The sequence below is a fragment of the Tetrao urogallus genome (genome assembly GCF_951394365.1).
Source record: "Tetrao urogallus genome assembly, chromosome: 5".
In the NCBI taxonomy this organism is placed as follows: Eukaryota; Metazoa; Chordata; class Aves; order Galliformes; family Phasianidae; genus Tetrao; species Tetrao urogallus.
The window spans coordinates 13,886,311-13,911,596 of record NC_136818.1 but is presented as its reverse complement, the minus strand read 5'-3'; the positions used below and the strand labels follow the sequence as shown (position 1 = coordinate 13,911,596).

Below are 25,286 nucleotides of genomic sequence, written 5' to 3'. Positions count from 1 at the left end.
AATGAAAATTCTTTATTACTCAGAAGCGTACAATTAAAATGTCCATTTTTCTCCTTGAGTTTCTATTTCCTTAAAAGCACCGTGGAGAATGCAGAAAAGCAAATAACAGATCATGTACTTAAGAAGCCTGGGAAAGAATAAAACTTCTTCGCAATTTCTCTACTTAGTACTCTGAATCTTCCCTTCAGTATGTTGCTCAGGATATTAATTTGCTCTTCTTTGAGCTTCTATCTCCCTGTGCCCTCCATTTTTTGATCCACCCTCACTTCATCTCAACATTTCCAACCTTCCCTCCCCCTTCCATGGAGAATTTTCACCCAACATCAATATCAAATCACAGGACTCTAAACCTGCTTAGTCCTCCTTAAGTTTTCATCACAACCCATTTTGTGTACATTTTAGTCATCTATTATACAAAAAGTGCAGAGCAGTAGCCTGACATTAATTTGATCAAGATGTTCAGCTTTCTTTTAGATTATGCTATACAGTAATTCAATAGTTACACAGTTACATAATCTAAGCTTTAGGTGCAGTTCTGTTTTTCTCATCAAGGTCTCCATCACCCTTGAAGGCGCTGTTAGTCTTTTGATTCTGATCTGTGTGTGCTGAAGTCACCAGGATTTCCACAGACATCAGCTGTCTTTGGATTGGGACTGCACTCAGCAAGAGTCTTACAGAGACCAGGAGTGTTGTGTTTTGTGGCTTCTTTTTTTTTCTCCTCTGGCTTAAAAAAATGTCTGTAAATGCTCAGTCAGTAATTGACCAAAGCAAGAAAGGGGGCCAAGAAAGCAGAGGGAAAGCCTCACAAAAGCTGGTTCCAAGCCTATTGAGGTATCAGAAGGATTCTAACAACTCCCATCCTGTTTCCTTTCCTTGCCCTGTGGCTCCTGTGCACTGCTCATGCTGGCCAGAAGCAGCAGTGCTGAAAAGCTGATGGATAAGCTTCTCGTGGGATAGTTTGGCTTGGCCAGAGGATGTAATTATGTATCAGCCCACAGGAAAGGACTTTTCCTGAGACATTTCCATTTCAAGAGCAAAGCCTAACAGAACCTGAATGCATGTTGTTTCCGAGGTACCCATCAGCTTTTGGTTTTACTGTAGCTCCAGAGAAGAGCGGGTGGCTGCTCATCTGTTCTGACAGGGGCTTTGATGTGCATCAATATAGCCAAGCTAACAGACAGGATTTTGTTATCTTTTGTCTCAAAAAGCTCAGTAGGGGCAGAGATGTCACAAACTTTTTTTTTTAGAAGGAAGTGAATAAAATCAGATATGCTTCCAACAAAGCCTTTTTGCATCCCTACTTTATTACTTATTAAAACACTTTGTAATCAGATGTGATTGAATACCCTGCACTAAAAACCATGACCCAACAAAGAAAATTCTCTGTAACTCAGAAATGCGCTCTGAAAATGCAAATCATTTTCATCGAGGTAATGCCTTAGCAATATACATATTCTCTCTACTTGATAGCAGCACAGCACAGCCAGGAAGCCACCAGAAAAGCTGTCATCTCATCCTCCCATTACATATTGTTGTAAACAACCCAGCTCTGTTATTTTCGTCTAGCTCTTGCTTTAAAGCAGTTGTTGGTTTTAGATCGTATTTAACTAGTTTTGATTTTGTTTCTGTACCCAAAGAGTGTATAGAATTATGGAAATACCCTCCAATGTCAGGATGAATAAACAGGTTTTTTTCCACTTTGCTCATTACCTATTTTAAGGATTTTTTGTATGTTTGTTTGCTTGTATTGGATTAAGATTGCTAGTCTTAAATAATTGTGTCTGACCATTTTGGCAATAAATATTTACTATGTTGGAATAGCGTAACAAGCATAACAAAATAGGCTATTGTTTTTCATGTGTTGGTTGTAAAATGTCAGTTTAAAGTAGATAATTTAGTTTGATAATACAGCAGTTCATGATGCAAGGTAATAAATTGGTTTCGATCTTGCCTCGGGCTGGTTTATTAATGGAAGAACCTTATCTGCCTGTTTTAAAGTCTTTCAAGCAAGCAGGATTTTTTGTGTGTACAACTGAAGTCCAAAAGCAAGTGCCTTATATAACCAGTAGTCATCTAGGTACTTCTAAATATGCCTTGCACGCATGCAAAGTGGATGAAAAAGAGCAGAAAATATCTGACTGCAAACCTGATCCAGTGAAGCCCTTAGGCATCCTGTTTATATAGTTATAAACATATATCTTTATTCTAAAATTTACATTACGACAAACCAGAAACTTTTATTTTATTCTTTGAAGCTTCATTTTATACTTAACATGAAGGAAAATTGCTTTTCATCCTGTGAATTTTCAGTGTTACAGTCAACAAAATAGATTTCCATCTTCTAGAGCATATGTTGTGTATATTGATACAAAATAATGCACAATTAATGTTCCTAATCACTTGTTCAATATTCAGGGGCCTAGAGGTGTAGATGGTCCTCTTGGAGAGCCGGGTACACAAGGTATTAAGGTGAGTGCTTCCATTGCTCAGCATAGTACAAAATGTGGATAGACTGTGATAGGCAATACACCATGCCATCCCTAGAAAGTCAACATCTTGGAAGCTTTTTCATTTAGTCCAGGAGGAGACTTGCAAATTTCTGCTTTCTCCAGGTACTCCTTAACTGTAGTAGAAGCCCATCTAAGCCTAAATCTGCAATTTCTGCACTTAACCAGCATTTAAATATATATTGCCTGTATGCAGATTATGTAGCAAATGCCAATAGAACTCATGTGTTGTTATTTATCAGGGAGAAAAAGGAGATCCAGGAAAGAAAGGCACTCCTGGGCTCATTGTAAGTATTGGAGCCAGTCTTTGTATTAAGCCTTAATGTATTTACTACCAGTTTCTGACCTGTTCTTTAAAATTATCAGAGGGCAACCTCTTTAAAAATCTCTCTTTGACCAGGGTAAAGCTGGAAATCCAGGTCAAAGAGGAGATCAAGGAGCACGTGTGAGTATTAAATACTCCAGTACTACTTCCGAAACACAAAATATCATCATTTATATATATCATACTTTTTTATTATTTTAGAGCAGCTAACTAACTAACAGAAAACTAACGTAGGAGTTTGCATTTTTTTGTACAGAGAATCAAAGGCGGAAGTGAGAGTAAGTGTGAACATGGCAGTTGCTACCAGACCAGTGCTTTCACAGATGGTGGTGCACAGAGTATAGAATGATTGCAAAGTGCAGCAGAGCAGCAGCTGTATGTAGCGTGGAGGGGATAGAGGGTGCTTTGCAAATGATTTTATTGTAGTTTTAAGGGAAGAAGTCACTGTGACATAGAAAATTACTTGACAGATTTTAAACTAGATGGGTACTATCAATGTTGAGATAAACATAGAAAAATATATAATAAATACACCACTTGTATAGGAGAAAATTCCTCATCTAGAGCTTTTTTTCAGTGGATATCTAAGATAGGTTGTGGTTGGACTTGATAGTCTTTGAGGTCTTTTCCAACCTGCGTGATTCTATGATTCTATTTTCTGTCTTCTACAAATAAGGTTATCAATGAATCAAAATGGTAGGGGATATTCAAGAAGGCAGGAAGCCAAAAAACAGAAGCAAAGCAGTAATGGTTGTGATTCTGGGCTGAAGCTAAGACTCACAATGCTATTGCCACTGCACTTTTTTTGCCTCTTCTGGTCGGATTTGTAAGCCTGTTGCCTCTCAGCTTTGACAGTGGGTTTTCCTTCTTTCTTCCTTCACTGAGATTTGTGTGTATACAGAATGAGGAATGGAGTAAAATCTCACTGGGTTGAAATGATGGGAATTAGCACATTTGCTGCAAAGTAAAAGATAGTGCACTAGTACTCCTACAGATGAAGTTTCTAGAAGGGAATATGATAAATGCTGTGAGCCAGGTTAAACAGAAAGGAAGTTGGGGTGTGAACCTTAGTGGTAATCTCAAATACCATTTGTAGGATAGGACACTCATACGGTTGTGGGTAGGCCCAGTTTGCACACACCAGCACCACCTGAGGCAAAGGGGAGCAATGCAGGTCTGGTAATGGTGGGTCAGTCAAGGCTCATCCCTTGTAAAAATAGTGGAGGGGTTTGTTTGAGACTTCCTTACCTGCCAAAAGTGCTAGTGATGTGGTGATGCGTATCATTCTGAAAATGAGGCTTCTGAAGTATTTCAAGCAAGTAATTGAGTGAGCAGAAATGAGAGAGGGAAGTGGTTTTGCATAGAATGTAAAACAGCCTGCTTCCAACTGATTTTTTTATTTTCCTTCATTTTATTTTAATCTTTGAGGGTTTGCCTGGGCCTCCTGGAACCACAGGAGACAGAGGACCAATGGGAGAGACAGTAAGTTGATTCTTATGCCTGCTTAAAATTTTTTCCACTTACTGTACTGAATTCCCTAGCAACTCAAACTCTGTTTTACCAAGATTTGGGGTAAGTGGAAATGAACTTTCTCAGAGTTCAGACTGGATAGATCTAGGTGGTTGATTTGTCATGACATATATTCATAGTGGCTATGGAATCAGCTGTAAGCTCTTACCGGCAAGCTCTGCTCCCCAAGCACACAAATCCCATTCAGTGAGCAGCTATAAACAATCTTAGGTGCATAGAGATTGAGAATGTTGCCTTAGGAAGCAATCCATAGGTGTGTAATTGCAATCAATTTGTTACTTATAAGCATGCCTTGTAAGAAAGTGCTTGTAGCATAGTTACTGATGTTATCAAAAAAGGCCCCAGCATTTACTCCATTACACCTCAGTGACTGTTCTGTCTAAACTTTGCTAAATCCACAGTAGTTGCTTCCAGTTAATTCTGTACCAGACTGTAGGCTTTTCCACAAACCAAACCAGACAGTCTAACAATCCTTAATTAAACAAAGTCTCAGTTAATCAAGAGGAGAGCTTTGTTCAGATAATGGTTTACTTTTAGTCTATAAGAAGAGACATCTGTGTTATTCTAGGAAATCTGTTATTCTAGCGTGTCAAGACTGGCAATAAGGGCTTCGGTACTGTGTGTAATCATGGTACTTACATACTCTGAGGATTCAAGAGGAAACAGTGAAATACATTTCTTTACACCAGTTGATAGTTTTGAAGGGTCAAAGTCAAGGCTCTAAAATATAATTTAATGTTAATTGAATAATGCATCCAACGTTCTATTTAATGCCAGGGTCCAAGAGGACAACCAGGGGATGCAGGTGCAATTGGAGATATGGGTTTTGAGGTGAGTTTTTAATTATTTGTATTCTAACTAGAAACACTCAAGCAACAGAATATGCCTGGACAATGTGTTCACAAATTATTTTATTACCTGTAGTTGATTTAAATACCATGAGCTGTTGAGAGCCTCTCTTATTGATAGGCTTTCCAAAATAAGTACCTCTTTCTGTTGTGAAGTGTTGTCAGGCATGTGGTCATGACATCTATAGCAATCAGCATTCAAGAGAAACGAGAAACATCCTCCTTGCAGTTAGACAGCTTATCCAAGAGTGGGAGTTTGCAACTGGAACGATATTAATCTTCAGCTTTTGCAAATAGCAGATGAAGAAAAGCAGCTGCAGCCACTCTTCTTGCTAATTTTTGCTTCTATTTTTTACTTTGTTTTTAATAACTCTTTGAAAGAAATATGACAGAATGCATTAGCTATATTTGCCATAAAGTAGCTGAAGGGTGAGGTCACTTGAGACTTGAAGGATTTGGCTTATTCAGAGAAGTGCGCTTTCCCAATCACCCAGAACCCCAGTCTTCTGACTGCCTGTTGAAAATACTTTTTTAAAAAAGGTTTAAATATAAATTCTAGAAGAAATAATCTGAAAACCTCTGTATTTGTTTTCCAAAGACTGTATCTACTTGGATCCAGGCCAAAACAGTGACAGAGTTGTCAGTAAGATTTGCAAAAGGTAGATTACTCAGCTTGCTGGTAATTTATGGTGAAAGTTGCAAGCTTAGTGGTGCTGCTGTGTCTTCACAATCTATTTGTCTATGGTACAGTTCTAAAATCCCCAGTACTTTCCTTCTGTCAGTCTACAGAAAGACCAAACAACTGTGTTTTCTTATTTAAATTTTTCAGACATGCAGTTTTCCATGTGTCTCATTTCATATTTATGCTTGTATTTTGGCTGTATTATTTGATAGTTGCAAAATTACTAATGACCATGTGTAATAGTAGCTCCTGTACCATGCAGGGACCTCCTGGCCCTGAAGGAGAACCTGGACTGCAGGGAGAACCAGGCACAAAGGTAAATGCTGAAAATATCCTGTTGGACTATTTAAATTTTTCAGTTTCCACATAAGCAAATCAGAGCAATTTGACTCATTAGCCAAGCAGAGAGTGATACAGGATGTGAGCCATTAAGAAGTATTGTCATAATGACTGCACTGTCTTCATGTAAACTTCATCACTGTGGGAAATGTTGTCCCCTGCCATCCATTGACTTAATTCTCTTGTGACATTTCAGGGAGACACTGGGCCTGCTGGGAAGGCTGGAGAAGCTGGTGACCAAGGCTTAAGGGTGAGCTAATGGCATGAATGTTCCTCCAAAAAGGAAAATACATTACAAACATGTCAGAAAATTTTCATTTATGAAAATAATTTAATAAGTACTTTAATCTATCATTTAAGAGAACATTTGCAATGCTGTGGCAAGTTTAAAAGAGCATGGATTATAATGCTGAAATATTTCTAGGTGCCACTGAGATCTGACAGGTTTCAGCAGGAAGCTAAATCCAAAGATGTCCATCCCAGATGTTAAGATGACAGTAATTCTCTGTAGCAGTTAGGCAAAATAATGGAACTTTGTTGCCGAAACAGAGAAGGGTACTTCTGTGTATCACCATCTCATGCAGGTGATTTGCTTCTGGTACTGTGCTGAATGAGTTCAATCAGCACTTGATTTCAGCAAACTCTTGTATACCTTCTTATTCCTTCCCTATGTCTTTCTTGCCTTTTTCATGTGACCCAAATAGTTGCCTACCTTTGAAGGATGATAAAGTCTTTTCAAGTGCTAGAGACAGATTTTTATCCAGGTCACTTGTAAAAGAATGTAAATTGTATCCTTTTAAGCTTAAGCCTTCCCACTGAGCTGCTCTAATGTCCCATTAGCTCCTCGCTGTCATCTATTCCTCCTGGCCAAAATCTCCAGCATGTTGCATTCTACAATTACATCTGTTGCTGTTGAAGAGTAATTTCTCATACTAGACCACATGGAAGTTCCACACCTTACCATACTTCTATGACTGAAATACCATGTTATTAGTAGAGGGCAGGTCACATTTGCTCTTCCACTATCTGCATCAAAAGTTGTAAGGTGCCGCTGTCTTTCAAGATCAGGCCATAAGAAAGGCAAGCATTCTAAAATGTCATGGTGTGGTTACTGATGGTAAATGAGGTTTTCCACGGTCCTACACTGAATCACTGAACATACCAACAGTAGTTATCCACAGAAGCATAGAAATCTAGGACAGGATAGGTGTATTTTTGAAGTTACTGTAATTACCTGTTCTGTACTCCAAAACTGAGCAATCCCAGTGCCAGTGGCCAAACATTCATTGTTATATCAGCCTTGTCTTGTTTTTCTATTGCTGATTGTTTTTTCTGGTTATTGGTGCTCTGGGTTCACAAGGCTGTAATTGTCACAGTAAATAACTGAAAAATGAAGGCAAAATAAACTGTCACAGAGCCATAAAAGTTGTCCATCACCCAGAAAGTCCAAAATGATAATAAATGTTTGTAAAACCAAGGCAGAAAGAAGTGTGGAAAAGTTCAGTCAGTGGCAATAATTTTCTTTTCAACTGTTCCTTTTTGTAAGGGTGAACCAGGACCTCCAGGAGAAGATGGTGTACAGGGAAGAGATGGCCCAAAGGTAGGTTCGTTTTTTTTAGCAGATGTAAAGCAGTCATTAATTTAAAGGCCCAGATATCCCCACTCTCTATTACACAAACTCAGCGGAGCCCATTTGAGTGCATGTAATTTTACCATGGAAAGCCCTAAATGGCACAGACCTGCTCTGCAAAACTGAATGGCTAGGCAGAGGAACTCAAAGTGAAGAACTCAGTGCAACTTATTTCACTTGTGAACATCGTGCCAGACAGAGCAAGCCCAGTGTTTCACTCTCTGCATCAGATCAATACTGTGACAGGGACTATGAGAGGTGCAAGGACAGGGGATGTTACACCTTCACAGTAGTAGGAGATGGTTGAGGCAAGACCTGGCTGTTGAATGAGTTTGTGAATTAGCTGTAGAAAAGGCTTTACCTTAGCTTGGAGCCTTGACCGAAAGACTCCCACTAGTTCTTGTATGGTAGTTTTTTGTTTTGTTTTGCTTTGTGGACTTTTTTTGTTGTGGTGGTGGTTTTCTTTTTTTCATTTTTGTTTGTTTTCTTTGGTTGAACTTGAAGATTTAGAATTCTCTTTTCTAAAGAATAAGTTTTGGAGCTGTAACTTGATGAAAGATTTTTTGTGTTGCTTTAGGGAGATCCTGGAGAACAGGGACTTCATGGAGAAGCTGGTGAAAAAGGAGAGATGGGAACACCAGGAAATGTTGGACCCTCTGGTGAACCTGGCATAATGGGTATTCCAGTAAGTGTTTTCAGTATTAAGTGGGCTTTTTTTTTCATTTGCTTTTTAATAATTTTTTAAAATTTTGCTTACTTATTTTTGTTTTGTTTTCCTTTTCAGTGAGAGATTACCATCTTTAAATTAGCTTGTCTACCCTTCCTATGTAGTTTGGGATTTTAGAGAGACAAATGTTTTCCCCATTTTAAATCTGGGACTTCTCAGCATACACTAATTCCTCACTCTTGTTACCTCAACACATACGACACACAGCCTGGATTTTCTCACTTGAGGTCTCTGCAGACAGCCTTCTGTTGTCAGATCCTATCCTCACCTTAATTTGGAGACTGTGGGTAATTTCACAGAATTCAATCACTCTCTAAATTTAAAAAAAATGCCCAAAGAGTCTGCCTGGATGCATATACAATCACAAATAGTTCTGTCATTTCATTGTATCTTTCCCTACTAATGGGTTTGCTTACTGTCACAGGGCTGTTCAGTTTTTAGTTTAGATTAGAAATTCTTTAGGGAAAATAATTGCCATTTTGAGCACTGTAAATAATGAAGCTCCAGAACTTTGAGCGCAAAGGTGGGCTCCAATTGAATATTCTATGCTAATATTCTCACCAAATATATGCTTAACTTTATATACCTTAACAACAACAGCAGCGACTAAAACTAATTTATCTAGAAGAAGTGATGTATTTAACATCAAGGTGTCTTTATTTACAACATTACTGCAGCACAGACATCAAGAGCACAGGATTTCTTGAAGTGTTGGTGTGGATTATAGGGCCTTCTTTGTTAAGATTCAAGGAGCAGTTCAAAAGTTACTTAAAAGAAGTATCACATCGTAGTAGGTATCGCATAATCTAAGCACCACCTACTGCTGATCTGTGATCAGTTGCCATGGGAGGATAGTCTGCCTTTCCTAGCAGTGGGCTTTCTACGCTGCTGTCAAAGTGATGTAAAGACATTATTATGAATGCTGCCCAACTCATACTGAAGCTGACTTCCAGAAGAGAGGGACTATCATGCCAGGCAGCCCTTCTTCAGTTGTTGCTTCAGTGCTTTGCTGAGCCTTCTTTTCTTACCTTGTTAGTGGGCCTGCAATAAGGTATATACAATAAATTAAAGGAAAAAAAAAGAGGAAGAATGGGATAATGAAATTCTTTTTGTTCTTAAAAAACACTTATTCCTTAACTAACTAGATTTTGGTCCTTCTGTGAAAAGAATTAAATAGACATATCACAATATCACCAATTGCTAGAGATGACAAATGGAAAGAAATGGCAGCATGCACACATAAGTGAAATAGCAAATGAATCAGGGGATCCACAGTTAACACTGTTAGATCAGTTTGCTGTTTGCTCTGGCATCATGCCTAGCAGCTACAATCCATTCATCTAATCTATTCTGCTGAAGTTTTATGCAACTACTTAGTGTAAACAAATCTTTTGGAGCACAGCTTCTAAAGCGACTATGTAGCCTCAAGTTGGACATCAGATCCCCTCTCCCAAAATTCATTCACAATCCCCTGGTTGTCTTCACTGTAGCTTTTATGTGATGATGGAGTATGAGTAAGCAGCAGTTTGGAGGGCCAGCTATCACCAGCTGTGAGCACTGTCCTTTCTGTCCTCAGCCTCAGAACTACAATCTGCTTTCTTTATTCCTAGGCTCTTCATAGCAAACAACTCTTCTAGTGAAGGAAGAAAATGCGCTTTTCAACTGTCACAGCTTAGGGTGCACTGCAGAAAAATTGATGTTTCTGGCACAATAATATCACCATGACTTTTTTTCTTTCTTTCTTTTTTTTTTTTTTTTTTTTTTTGATTGACAATTCAGCAGAAGCAAGAATGTTTTGCACATTAAAATAATCATAAAATATCTCAGCCCTGACAGATCTGCTTTGAATGTAATTATACTTGTATAGAGTAAACAACATCAAACAACACTGCTGCGCCTCAGTGAGACAGGCAGGTCTGGTGATTCAGAATTTGGGAGGATGTGGTTAGCAGTGTAATTTTCACGTTTCTGCTCCAAATGTAGTTGCAGAGCTGCCACTCTCCCCATTCATCTTCCCCAGCATCTGGGGTGTTTGTATCACAGTATTGACTTGACCTCATTCTAGACATGTGGACAGATCACAACATCCTGGTCTAAACAAGGAAATCAATTTCCTTTTTGGGAGTTTTACTGGGGGTGAGAGTAATATCACATTTTCCTTAACCAGAAGCTAATGAAGCAACGAATGAGCTTCACTATTCTGTTTGAACTCTACTTACTCTGGCTCATCACCACCATATTTTTAAAAATGTTGTATGAGTATCTCACCTTTCCCAAAACTAAAGCTAAATTACCTCCTCACCTTCACAGAGCTATTGAATAAATTGAGACCAATTTTCACTGGACACTTTCCAGGGGTCACTGAAGTGACCCAGAGGGCAGTGAGGTTGTAGCTCTGTGGCAGCCCTTGCTACACACAGCACACCCACTTACACAACCACCATGGGGCTGGCAGTGGAAGTGCCCCACCATGCACTGAGCTAGGTCTCTCCTCTGCAGCAGATTTTGTCAGGGCCCTGCTCTTGGCACTTGACAACCCCGAGGTTTTCTTAAGGAGTAACTATGCATTGCATTTCTCTAAATCCAGAAGCGACTTTATTCCTGAAATAATGCTTTCTGTCTGGGCAAGATTTATTGTGTTTTAGTGTTAGTCTTTTTTGTTGTTGTTGTTGTCCAGTTCATTTTCACTGATTTGATAAGTGAACCCTAATGTTTCCCCATTTATTTCTGCTGTAACTTGAAACAGCCACGCTAACTTCCTCATAGCAACAGTTAATGAGATTTTTCCTCCCACCTCTCTGTATAACAAAAGCCTGCTTAGTTATCCAGTTTGGAGCACAGTTTAAACATGTTTCCAGGGCCTTTCTCAATCATTTATTTTTGCCTCCCTCATAAACCTACAGGGTCCTGAAGGAAGACCAGGAAACCCAGGTCAGAGAGGCCGTTTGGGAAAGAAGGTACTACTTTTCATCTTCCCAAATTCTGTTCCTTTTGTCTGAAACTTGAATTTACACTACAAAATAATTCCACTTAGTTCCTTGACATGGAAGAATGCCAATCAGCACTCTGAAAGACATCAGTAGGTTTTATATGTTGATAATTTCTTACTGCAGCCTGATGGTAAAATATGCAACCTAAGTCCGTGCCTGTTTTCTTTCACTTCTCAAGTGACTTTTTTTTATTGTTAGACATAGAAATTGTAATCATTATTTTGTGATTGATAGCATTTGGGGCCTTAGGAATATTAAATTTGAATCAGGATGTGCAAATCAGAACAGCTTCTGATGCTATAAAAACAGTTCAGCTCTGGCTAAACAAAAAAGACAGGGTTTAGTAGACTTCTTTTCCTACAGAGTTCTGGATTCAGGCTTTCTAAGAACTACAGTAAACAACATATAAATGTAATATTCCTCTTAAATAGTGCTGTTATTCACTTTGATTAGGCAGAAGCTGCATTTGAAATGTAGTATCAGTCTCTAATTATTTTTAATAAAATAACACCAACAGGGGGAAAAAGGGCAGCTTGGCCCTCCTGGAGAAATTGGTCCCCCTGGTGATTCTGGTCAACCTGGAAAAACTGGTCCTAAAGGTGCAAGAGGAACTCGAGGCCCCTTGGTATGTATGTATGCTTATTTAAGAGCTCATGCATTTGTGGTTTAGCAGTTCTGTCTCTCCACCAATGAAGGGAAGTCACAGATGTACCATGTATAAATAGCAAAAGCTGTAGCTGGAGATGTAGGTGCTGTTTATGCTACTTAGAAGTCCTTCCCAACCCCTGGCTGCCAATGTGTTCCCTGGGCTTCTGGTGTTAGAATGAGACCTATGCACCTGTCCAGACAGAAACTCATGGATCAGCAGAAAGTCATCTTCTGCTCTCATTGGGTTTTTGATGTGGCAATCAGAGAGCAGGATGGCAGGGTATGCCACAGAGTACACATATCCACAGTCAAGATGCATCTTCACTTATGTTACTGTTTCTTAAACCTTTCTGACACCAAGAACTGAAATCATGGGCTTTGCTATTACATAAATAAAGCCTTAGTTATGGCCAAAACACAGCATTTTGGATGAAGTCTGCTATATCCCTATTGAATGGGTGTCTAATCTACAGTTAACTGATTTAAGGATATTTCTACTAACATTATGAACTCATCACAAGCTCTCCATGCATACTTCACATTGTGTGATGGCAAATGCAAAACCAAATGCATCCAGTATGTATCTAAATCACAGCTCTAGGGTCCAGTGAGTCCATGGAGTGCAGCACTGTGTTTCTTGAACACATGAAGTTCTTCCACAGTTCTGAAAGCCTCAGATCCTTTTGATCTTAATTATTATGAACAAATTAAGTTAAAAGTAACAAGGAGATAATCCATGGTGGTTCAAGTATCAGTGTCTGAAGATGAATTTATAATGTTTATATGGCTGCAATATTCTAAAAGGAAGCTCATTTTTCTATCACTGATTATTGCATTTGTCAGGGACATCCTGGAGGAATGGGACCAGGAGGAGAGCTAGGCCTTCCAGGTTATGGGGTGAGTTTTTGACTGAATTCATGTGCACTCACACCTCTGTGCAGCTCTGGTGCTCTGAATAGTTTCACATATCATGTGGAGTCTTTCTGTAAAATATACAAATGTTTTCTGTGTCAGATGCATATATTTGCATCACACCTGATTTTCAACTTAGAAGTGTAAGCATTAAGCAATGTCAGCAAGTTCACTAGCAGTCATTTTTTTGCATCAGATTTGAAACCTTCCTTTGTTTTTCCGTGCTTTCCGCTCTATTTGTTAATAAAGTTCCTATAAAATTACTATGGCTATTCATTACAAAGAGAATTAAGCAAGCCACTACCTCTGTTTACCATCTGGTCAGGCAGTTTCACTTTCATTAACAGAACCATTGATTGAATGAGGTTAGCCGAAGGATATAAAGATATTGTGGCATTCACTGAACAAAAATTGCTGTTCTCTGATGGCCTTCATATATGCATTGTATCTTCCTCTTACAGACCAGACTGCTGTGTCTACTCTAAACAGAAAGTTCCATCTTTGGCCCTAGGCCTGAAGATCAGGCCCAGCTCCCTTGACATGCATCGAGCCCTTGTTTGACATCAGCCCTTGGCTTCCCATTGTGTGCACAGATTTTCCTGCACACAATAAGTTTCCTGCCAGTGCCCCTTAATTTTGTCCCACATCATTATGCAGCATTATTAGCAAGCAGCCAAAAATAATGGCAACAAGTAGCTAAACAAAAGTTTGGAATTAATTATTTCTTTAATTATTTGCATTGGAACTAATTTTTGTTTTCTTTCATTCTTTAGGGTCACCGAGGTCCTGCAGGGCCTCCAGGGCCCCCAGGACCCAAAGGAGAAAAGGTATGAAGATGGATTATTCTTTCTTATGGTTTAGATAACCACAAAAGAGGAAATATTACTGCATATTCACTGCTTTCCACAGCATGCAGCAAAAGCCACCATTTATTAAGTGTTGTGAGAGAATATGCAAAGAATTACGAAGTGGAGAAACAGATCTTGCAGAGGCAGAGTTCTGCTTTGTTGTTGAAATGTTTCAGGTTTCAAAAAACAAGCTATCCATTGTTTAAAAAAACACACTCTATCGTATCAGATAGCACTGCTGCCCTCAGTAAGTACTGCTGATAGGAATAATCAGTGTGGGAACTGAGTAGCATTCACTCAACCTTAAGCTTGTGAGTACTCTCATGGATTTTGCTGAAGGTCCAATTATGATGTTTAATATAAGATGTTAGGGACAGGAAATTGCCCCAGTTTGGTTTTTTAGTGTTAAATTCACTGTTCTTTTAAGCCCTTGAACCCTGAAAACAAGTTTGCATGCCAAGTGAAGACCCTGTGGCCCCAGGAAGGTATAGAGATTCCCTTCATAAAGATTTGTTTACAGTTGCACCAGGCAGACAAATGTGTCCTAATGTTAGGGCCAGTTTTGCAATGAATACTGCTAATAGACAGTTACTGAGGATTTTGTAATTGGCTTCCAAGAAGATGTTCAGAAACAGTATCTAAAAAGAAAATTGTTGAGAGCTAGTTTAGCTTGCCTTGATGCTTTTGATGCTTCTGAAAATCCAGTTCAGTGCACTTTCTGACACCTGTAATAATATTGAAAATATGTGTCTCTTTGTATTAAATACGTTGGAATACATAATTGATTTTCCTATTGCTTTAGATGATGATCGCTTCATATTTAAAATAAGAAATAGTATGAGCCTGTTCAGGCTGATTGCTGGAGTTTTCTGGGCACTCATTTGTCTATGTTAAGTACATTTCTTAAGACATTAGAAGAATTTTGTATTTTTTACTCTGGTTCAAATATTCTATTCCTCCATTCCTAAGAACACGGACAATGTTCAAATACTCCTTCAACAGATGCTTTTGAGAACAGAGCAAATACTTAGGTTTTTAGTCCTATATTTGCTTCTTAAAAAGATGATGCATGTTGTAACAGTGTTACCACTTCTACTGTTTAAAACCAAAAGCATCATACTCACTAGTAGCATCTATACAGTATGCTTTCTGATGTATTACTACATTTGAACGTGTATGAATTACAGAAAATCTTGAACTTACAAGTATTTAATGTTTACCTTTATTTTAGGGTTACCCAGGAGAAGACAGTACAGTACTTGGACCACCTGGGCCCATAGGTGAACCAGTAGGTCTTTGTTTCTCAAAAAAATTCTATTAGTGCTTCAAAACAAGAGACAGTGAGAGCTTTCTGAGACTTCTTATCACTTTCTAAGGAGTCAGTACCCTCTTTGTGCAAAGTTGTAGAGTAATGGTTTTTTCCATTGATAAACGCACTCTGAAAAATGCCACCATGTGCTCTTTCCTGCTTGAGATTGTGCCTTGTATTTAATTATGTGAGTGCCTTCAGCCTGTGTTTAGACCAGTGCATTTTGAATCATTATTTTAATCCCCTGTATTTATACTGAATTATACCTAATTGATTTACTAGCCAGAATGTTTTGTCTGACTTCATTATCACTGCAAAGCCATTTTGACAGACTCAGAGAAATAGCTGCATTTTGTAACCTTATGTTTAGTAAGTTTGTATATGAGGTGTCTCTTTGCAGTAACTAGGAGCACATCCAAAAATTAAATGCAGTCTCAAAGTCTTATTATGGCTTTGTGCTAGAAGCAATACTTCCAGCCTACATCTTTTCAGATTAACCTTTATATTTGTACCTCACTTCCCAAAAAGCAGGGACTATAAGACCCAGGTGTGACTAAAGACAACCTGGGCCAGGTTTTTGTTTTAATTTTGGAAATGCATAAGAGGAGGCTTAGTTGATTCTCTTGTAGCTGAGCTGATTCCTCAAACATTGCAAGCAAGGTCTTTTCACTTTGCAGATTCCCCTAAGGAGAAACATGCCATGAACATGCCAAAACTTTGGAGGGTATAGAAGCAGTTGCATATAGTACATATTGATGGACCTGGCCAATTTGTTCATTTCCAATTGATACACTCCAGTTATCTATGCCTCACCAAGTTTTTTTTATGTGTTTTTACTTCAGACACAAAAAAGGCTGACCTTATTTCATCTGAAGAGTGCTAGTTGTCAAAGTCTTGGCCAGTCTTACTTTCTGCGGGCATAATTCCTTATTCCACTATTTTTTCCTCTGAATGACGTTTGGTAAATTTGTTGCCATGAGAATTAAATTCGGGGGGGAAATCCTATTTCTTCTGTGGGTTTAGAGCAAGGGGCTTTCCCTGAAGCAGGGATACTAAGGTGGCAGCATGCAGCAGTAAGAACTGGCGTTATTAATGGCATTATTTCTTGACTGACAATAATACTCCTGCTCAGTTATAATTTCTGAGAAGTAGCTTGAGGGATTGACATTGCCTCCTTATTAGGATGAACTTCAGAATTGAAGCAAATTCTGAGTGTAGCAAGCCATTGTGAAAGACAACCTCATTTACCATGTGCTGTCTTATGGAAATTGCACAAGAGTTTTCCTTGTATTCCTTGAAAACAAAGTGTGATCATTCATGAGATTCATAATTCCGATACCATGGAATATACATATGTATCAGAATTTCTGATGAGCTCAGTGTTCCTATTTTATTTTTGCCTATATAAGAGCTACTTTAAGTACTTCAATTAGAAAATATTTTAGGTAATGCTTTCTGTCTGACTGCAGTGAATTTTTTTTAGGAAAAAAATATTTATTCCTTTAGACAAGCTAAACATAATATTTTGAGTCTTCCATTCAGTCTGCTTGGTCAGATTCTTCCTTATTTTGCTGCATTTCAGTTCAGCTGCTGCACTGTGCTCTTTTTTCTTTTTTACAGGGGCCCACTGGGGAACGTGGAGATAGAGGAGAACCTGGTGATGAGGGCTACAAGGTAATACCTCTTGCTTTTTAATACTTTCCATTTGAACATTGCTGGTGTGCATACATGCAGACTCATGCAGCAAAAGTATCGTCATCTCCCACACATGCACAAAGATGCATGTGCTGATGCCTCACTGCAGTGATGTGTTCTTAGTACACACTGGAGCGTCTTTCCTGTGAGGAGAAGCTGGCAGAGCAAGGGCACTTCCACCTGGAGAAAAGAAAACTTGGGCAGGGAATCTTGGTGTGTATAAATACCTAATGGGAAGGAATGAGGATGAAGATGACAAACTCATCTCGGTAGTGTGCAGTGACAGGCAATGGACACAAATTGAGACAAGTGAAATGTTCCATCTGAACACAAGAAAACACTTTTTTAAAAAAGTGACTCCTAGGAGGTGCTTTAAACCCAACTAGGCAATGGTCCTAGACAGCCTGATGGTCTTTCTTGAGCTTAGTTGCTCTGGATAAGATCCTTTCCAACCTAAATTATTCTCTAATTCTAACATTCATTAGTTGTATACAGTCTTTCAGCAAACAGAAAAGGATAGTAACTCTTTCTACTTGTCTGGTGAAATATAAAACAGTACTTGGAATATCCTGTTTAAGTTGCACAGTGAAGATAGGCATCGTAATAAATCAAAGAACCAAATATAGACTATGCTCATGAAAATGCAGAAATGTTTAAAATACAGACATATATATTCCTCTTGAGTGAGTTCGAAATAATGAGTTTAAAAAATAAAAGCTCCCTAAGGTCTCATCTCAGGAGAGCTAAGCATACTTTATGCAAGTGAAATCAGTCAAGCTGGGGCCACTCAACACCTCCCAGGATGTGCTTTAGAAGCAGATCTATAGCTTATTGAGCGTGTTACCCTGATTTATGTGTATTACAATATATTATATTTTCTGCTTCCCAGGGTCATATAGGTCTTCCAGGGCTTAGAGGACCAATTGGACAACAGGGGCCTCCAGTAAGTGTTTTGAGAAGTGAGGTTTCTTTATTGGTTGTTGGAATTACACTTTCATTTGTGTTCAAATGATGTTATTTGCTTATTTAATGTGTTCTTTCCAAAGGGAGAGCCAGGTGAACTGGGAGAGCAAGGACTGAAAGGAGAAAGAGGTTCAGAAGTAAGTGGAAAAACAGTAAAAACAATAATAATAATAAAAAAGCATTTAAATGGAATTTGCTTTTCTTGTTTATTCTCCATCACTGAAGGGAAAAAAAAGTGTAGGTGTTTGATACATACAAGAACTTTTCAGAATAAAACATGATTTCTGATGGATACTCTTAAAGATTACATAATATTTGCCTTTATATTCTAGTGTCATGAGAAGGCTAGGGCTCTCCATCACCTGTTCTCATGTTGCACATCCTATGAAGTCTTCAGCATCTTTAACCAGCACTCTGAAGTTGAACCCTGCTTAATTTTGCATCATTATCTACCACTATGGTTTGACTGATGCCTTACACAGATTTATTGCAGTCTGTTATTAGAAATTTGCATGCAAGCTGTTCTGTAGATTTAGGCCAAAGTTGTTGCTAAATGTTAACCAAATGTTTTTTCACACTGATCCAAGTCCGTAAGAGCCTGTTCATCAGGGGCTCAGCAGTATGTGTGAGACACCCAGTCTGAAGTGGTGGCGGTGCTGTGCCTGTTGCTCACTGAAGCTCCAGCAGGTCTTGTGGCTGCATCTACATCTGGCAGTAGCCACCTGCACAGAGATCCCACTGTGTTCTCTCCCTTGCAGGCATATTTTGATTCTTTTCAGATGCTTGTGTCATGTCTTGGCGTTGATATGACAGCATCCATTAGTGGCATCTTGCCTTTCCCTGAAAATAATCAATTTTTATTTTTGCATTCTCTTTTGAAACTACTGGGATTTATTTTTTTTTTGCAAATAGTAAGCTTGTAAGAAACTTTTGTAACTGACTGACAGCAGCATGGAAACTGCTCGCATTTTTTCTCGTTCTGTAAGGCTTCTTTGTAAGGAAATTCTGTAAGGAGATTTCTGTAAGGAAATTCAGTATTTGGCTTGCTTTTTCATATGTGCAGGGGCAATAAAAGTATATATGGGAAAACTGTATAATAATCTTAATAGTTATGTTTTATTTGATAAATAAGCAGTTTTGCTTTGGGTTGTGTAAAGCATTTGAGAGGCTCTTTTGGAAATACTTCAGTGATAATCAATTATACCCTGAAGTGGAGTTTTTGTGACGAGGTTTGGACAACAACCAGGATTTTGCTGGTTTGATTTATAAATGAAGCCTCTTGCACTGAATTGTCACTTGGAAATAAGGAATTTGCTTAAGAGTAGCAGAGGCAGAGCAAGTCCAGATAAAAATAAAACACAAAGTCTTTTTCCTTTAGAAATAATAGTTAACTGTGATGGTTCATTGAAAGTTGCCAAAACTATTTTATGTATAATACAATACAATTATAATACAAATTCATTTTGGAAATTAAATGAGATGTTTTGCCTGAAAAGTTTCATAGACAGTTGTTAATGTTTCAAAAAGTCCTAGGTGAATACCAGAATCTACACCAAGTGGGGAATGGGGAGCAATAAAAAGGAAGTGTGATGTAAAAGCACTATCAGCATGTGCCCTAACCATGTACCAGGATATATTGCCTTTAAGAAACTACACACATCACAGGGTAAAATTGGTCATTCCTCTACCTTTCCCTTAGGGAACGTATTCTTTGTGTTGGAAATAACTTTCAAATTAAAACTGCCATTTATAAGTAGGCAACCTGGAGCAAACCAAAAGTCTAAAAAAGACAATCCCATAGAATGCAATGCTGAATCATCTGGATTTACTTTATATGCGTTCCACTATTTTAAAACAATAGAAATTTTTTTGAATATGTTATGTATGCCTTCATTAACTTAAAGATGTTAAGGAATAGGACATAATTTTGCTAACTAAATCATATTTTTATTAATAATTTCAAAAATATATAATTATAATGCTATTTTTTCACTTTACTGCATGTTATGTAATATTACAGCATAGTAACATAATATAGCTTTTGCTTTAAGAGCACTGTTAAATGTAACATCAAAAAAATCTTGGGAGCTCTTTTCTACTCAATTGACATATTCTCATTTGCGTTGTCTGAGTGGTTATATCTTTGAGAGTTAGGATAAAATTCATGAATATGTTGTAATTAATGAGTACTTTCTAAATTTTGTGACAAGTTTTAGATATTTACATTCGATGAAGAATGTGATATAAACAGAATTTTCAGATCCTTTTGACCCAATCTGAGCACTTCTGCATTGGTATTTGCCTGCTGGATCTCCTGTCAGTATCACTCAGATGTCTCAAACTAAAGATTACTAGATCAAGCCAAAATAGAGTGATTTTATGTAGTTTTTGTCTTCTGTCTACATTTTAGATAGAAATAATGTTCCTATTTGTGATGCTACTCTTTTCTAGTACTCCTTTCCTTACTCAGTGCATTGCCAGTTCTTAATGATTTCCATTTTTGAAAGGTATTGAAAGTACTGCAAGAGCATATTTTTCTGTGCTGGTGTGGTTTTCTGGTGGCAAATGTGTTAAGTTATTGAAAAACTTTCTGCTACCTCCACCTCAAAGTGAGGCAATATGGACATTTGTACCAGCGAGGAAAATCAATTTTCAGATCTTCTTGGAGGACGGTGTTTTGTAACCCAAGTATCTGTAACTTTTAGGGGCCCACAGGGAAGAAAGGAGCAACGGGTCAGGCGGGCAAACCTGGCATTCCTGTAAGTAACACAGCTCTGGCCTTTTGATCTTCTGGTTAGAAATGAAGGACAGCAAAATTGACTCATGGCAGTGGTACTAGATAGCCTTCTGTTCTCATTTTCCAGGAAGAGTAAAGGGGCCCCTGTGGAAGTAAGAATAATTTTTGAGACTGTATTTAATCTTACTAATTTACACTCAGTTACTCAGCATGTGGCAGACAAGTGCAGCTACTATAGCAACAAGGTGCATCCCACTTGAACAGTTACTTAACTAGATGTTCGTGTGGCCCATAGCACATGTGCAAGTTATCACATTACATTACGCAGAGCTGTACTACTGTGCACTCCTGGATTCCTTCAGCTCCTTCAACAGCTGTGGCCTACAGAAGGCTATATCCATATGTCCATGATGGATCTCTGGAGGTTTTATTCTTTCACTTGTCCTGAGCTGAAATTTTTAATGCTCTTTCTTGAGTAACCATAAAGAAGCTAACTCGCATCCCTTTCTCCCCGAGGGAAAAGAAAGCAGGAAGCAGTAGGTGTTCTGTAAACATAATTGAGAACAAAATGCATCAAGACTATTTTGGTCCCCTAATAAATAATACCACACAAGACTATTTTGTAAATATATTTTACTACCTCACATCAAAACATTGTCGGTAACCAGAGAAATGCAGCTGCTTCACAGAACTTCTACCTTCTGGGAAGAGTGGAAGAATAGCCCTTTGAAGGCAGGCAAACTGTGTGTTTTTTGTAAATACTTGGCTTTTCCCTCTGGAGGTCTGCAGAGAGCATCACTGCAGATGTCGGGAGAAATGGGAAATGCAAGAAAAATGGAGATGCAAAGAGAAGACAGTAAAGCAGAAGTCTTACAGCACATTCCAAGTGTGAGGTTCCTCATCAGTTAGAAATGAGATTAAGATGGAACACTTACATTCTTTAAGACAGCCAAATATACTTTTCATAATGAGCCGTGGCCTAGATAGCATGCTTTACGTTTCTGAGAAATATACTCATAGAGAGATATTGCAGAACTCCAAGTTCCATATGATCATATGTGTCAGTCTAAAAGGAAATGACTGTAAAGAGAAAATTTTTGTTCTTCTGGTGAATGTAACATGAGGTTTTTCAGTGCAAGTATAGCAAGTTAGCACAAACTTGTCCAATTAGAATTTTTTGTGTTTTTTTTTAAGGTGTGCAGATTCGAGCAGCATAAATTTGCAAACATATGATATTAATTTTCTCGCGAAATAAAGAGGTGTGGTTAGTTTTGTTTACAGAGATACCTAGGTGACTTTACCAGGTTTTCTTGCTTCAGCTTAAGAACCAACACACTCAGCTGTCTTCCAGGCTTGGCATGCAGAAGGGTCAACTCCATGGTTTTGTCTGAATTTCCTCAGATCCCACAACCTAGCAAGCCTAAGGTTAAGTCAATAGCATTTTAAACCATACATGCAAACTCTCCATCTCTGTGAATATTCACATGCATCACTCTAGGATTTAGGAAATACTGTGACTGAAATCTAGCTTTTTTAAGGTGAGGAGTGCCAACTGTGTTATATTTGGTTTAAATTTATTTCAAGGGAAAACTGGGACCAGTAGGGCAGAAAGGAGCAGTGGGATACCCTGGTCCAGAGGGCATTCCTGGGAACCCTGGCAAGCCTGGACTGTCAGGAAAATCTGGTCCTAAGGTAAGTTGCTTTCCACATTGCCCCTCTTTTTGTCATTCTGCATTAAAGATTTTCTGAGATTACAGTGTTTAAACAGAAGGAATCAGTCTCAGTTCTGTTGACATTTTGGAAATCAGACCAATTTTTTTTTTTTTTTTTAAGCTTTTATTTTCTCTCAGAAGCAGACCAAGAGATGTTGGTCTCCCATCCCCTGAGCTGTGTTTTGCCTGGCGGTGGATTTTGCTAGCCTAACGGCGCTGCTGTAGCCAACTCTTGTGGGGTGGAGGTGAATCTGGGGGGCTGCTATGGGTCTTCCTCTTCAGGGGATGCCAGAGCCCCCTGGTGAGCAGTCTCTGCCCTGGGTGGAGAGTCCTACTACCTCTGCCTGCTCCATCTCCTCCTCTGAGGGCACAGTGGCAATGGTGGGATACCTGTGATCCCCATGAAGATCACCAGGGAGCTCATCAGCGCTGGAGCCTGCAGGGCTGAAAGAGTTGCCTGGACTAGAGGCAGGAGGATTCTGATGGCAGGCGGTGGGACTGAGGGTGGCTGTGAGGCTGTCCTATTGCCTTCCTGCAGCACAGGCATCCCAGCTTGTGTTGCTGCCAGCGGAGCTCTGGGCCATACATGGTAATTGACAGCAGTGATGAACCTCCTCACAAAGGGCACCATGTGGTCCTTGAGGAATGACCACAGCCTCTATTCCATGCATGCAAAGGAAGTCTATGACAGTGCACTGTCCTTCAAACACCTTCCACCACCCATTGCCACAGATCTCTTCTTGGAAGCACTGGAGCAGGGGTTTGAGGTCTGCTGGATATTCTTTAAAACAGGCAGCTCAGCCCTCAGGTGGGAAGCTGTGCTCGGGATTCAGGAGCATGGGCTCTGCAGACTCCTGTTCACCTTGCAGGCCATAACCTGAGCAAGCTGTGAACCGCAGAACAGAATGCTAGAAGTAATCATCATTTGACTGCACTGAATATCGTATGGTCCTGATCTTGTGTCTGCATACAGCACATTTCAGCTTCTTCTTGGCCCACGAGAACCCACAGCTGTAGCAAAGTTGGTGGAGACGGTGGGTCACGTAGGTGACATCATCCCAGTTTTGCCAACAGACGGGGCAGGTCTATTCTGATGGTACTGCCATGGCCCCACAGTGGGTGCGGGAGAGTGAGACTGGGAAGCTACTCTCCTCGCTGGCACTGCAGTGATATAGAAGGTGTCATAAACTGCAAAAGAAAGAGAAAAAGAGGCTGCAGTCACTCTTTGTCCCCAGGACAGGCAGCAGCAATGCTCTGGTCTCTCAGCAGCAAGACCTTCTGGCCCTTGCTCCACACCGGCTGCCCAATGCTGTATTCCCACACCGCTCACCTCTGCTGATGCTAGTGCACCCTGTGGGGCCCCAGCTGCCTGAGTCAGGCAGGGCAGGGTAAACATTGACAGTGTTTTGGGATAGGCATCAAGAACTGCCCTCAGCCCCACTGCACAACCCAAGGAAGTCCTCGTTCAGTGCTCCAAGTCTTGCAGCTGTGCTCAACTAGAGTCCAAGCACAAGCCCACACTGACCTCCGCCAATACCCGAATTCATACATGAGGGTCAGGAAGGTCACAGTCATCTCTCACTGATATCACAGCCCTTTGGTAAATGACATCACATGCCCATGGCTGCATGTATTTGGGCACCAGCCTGAGCCTCCATCATTCAGTGATTTTCCTTTGTAATGGTGATATATTTGGGAAAATAAAAATTGCCCATTTACTATCTCCACAATAATCCACCTTCTGTGAACTGCTTGCACTTTCAGAAACTTGGACAAATTTGACTGTTCTGGTTAGGATGCAATGCAAATTGGTGGCAAACTCAGGATTGTTTTTCATACCACGTGCTCATATTACAGCAGGCTGTTTGCTCATGCCTTCCTGTTCAACCTACTCTACAAGACCTGCTTTAGAAGTGGAGTGGACAAGGTGATCGTCAGAGATCCCTTCCAATCCCCATGATTCTGTGATATTCTGATTAGAAAGTAAAGTTAGCCCATTGCAATGGGCTAAGATGTGCTTGACATTTGTTTTGCTTAACAGTCAGTGACTTATCTTGCAATTACTTGACTTCTCCGAAACTTCTGTCTATACCACAGTGAAATTACATGAAGCTATGTTGCTAAGTATGACAGACTTTTTTTTTTTTTTTTTTTTTTAAGAATTAATAGAAATCCAGATGATACTGCTGATGACTCTTTCTGTATGTTTTGGAGTACCATCAGTGTATCCATGTATACAGAAAGCTTTAAGTAGCTTTAGCTGATTGTATATTCCATGCCTGTTTTAGCATATAGTGAAAACATGTTTGACCTTTCTGCTAATAATAATTATTTTCAATTTATTAAGGGTAATAAAGGGAGCCCAGGCTTATCAGGTCTGGCAGGTTATCCTGGAGCTCGAGGTCCAAAGGGATTGCCAGGCATGCCAGGGCCCATGGGAGCACCCGGGCTAAAGGTATGCACATCAGATCATGTCGTTTAAGTGCAGTACTACTAATACTGCTCAGCGTGCAGTGAGTAGGGAAATACCATGCTACTGTTAATCATACAAACAATTGATAGCAGGATTTATATGAAAGGTGTGAGTATAGATTGTGCTGGCCTCCTCTGCTTCTACTGATAATATTAATCAGACTCATTTCGATGGTTTAAAAGTGAAGAAAGGAAACATTGCAAATAATTTTCACCATTTAAAGATGAACTTTTCATTTAAAATGGTGATTTGCCATGTTCTGTTTGATTCCGACAGTAAGCACTTTTCAATGCTTTAAGTTAATTGAAAACTGGGCAGGGAAATACTGTCTGTTATCTTTTCATAAAGATATTTTGTAAAAGCTGTGTTCACTGTTATTAGTGTCTTCTGCCGATACTTCCAGTCCAGTTT

At 39.3% G+C, this 25,286-nt stretch overlaps 1 protein-coding gene across 1 annotated transcript in view; it reads left to right on the top strand.

Annotated features, from left to right (window-relative positions):
* COL24A1 (collagen type XXIV alpha 1 chain) overlaps positions 1-25,286 on the top strand; it is a gene marked incomplete at both ends in the record, with an annotated part of 108,071 nt that overhangs the window by 67,952 nt on the left and 14,833 nt on the right. Inside the window, 20 exons of the mRNA XM_079535501.1 lie at positions 2,416-2,469; positions 2,750-2,794; positions 2,908-2,952; positions 4,261-4,314; positions 5,140-5,193; positions 6,155-6,208; positions 6,428-6,481; positions 7,778-7,831; positions 8,439-8,546; positions 11,492-11,545; positions 12,096-12,203; positions 13,070-13,123; positions 13,912-13,965; positions 15,218-15,274; positions 16,916-16,969; positions 17,880-17,933; positions 18,037-18,090; positions 20,659-20,712; positions 22,275-22,382; positions 24,750-24,857. Of these exons, the coding sequence (XP_079391627.1) occupies positions 2,416-2,469; positions 2,750-2,794; positions 2,908-2,952; positions 4,261-4,314; positions 5,140-5,193; positions 6,155-6,208; positions 6,428-6,481; positions 7,778-7,831; positions 8,439-8,546; positions 11,492-11,545; positions 12,096-12,203; positions 13,070-13,123; positions 13,912-13,965; positions 15,218-15,274; positions 16,916-16,969; positions 17,880-17,933; positions 18,037-18,090; positions 20,659-20,712; positions 22,275-22,382; positions 24,750-24,857 (1,281 nt within the window). The remainder of the gene's footprint in view (positions 1-2,415; positions 2,470-2,749; positions 2,795-2,907; positions 2,953-4,260; positions 4,315-5,139; positions 5,194-6,154; positions 6,209-6,427; positions 6,482-7,777; positions 7,832-8,438; positions 8,547-11,491; positions 11,546-12,095; positions 12,204-13,069; positions 13,124-13,911; positions 13,966-15,217; positions 15,275-16,915; positions 16,970-17,879; positions 17,934-18,036; positions 18,091-20,658; positions 20,713-22,274; positions 22,383-24,749; positions 24,858-25,286) is intronic.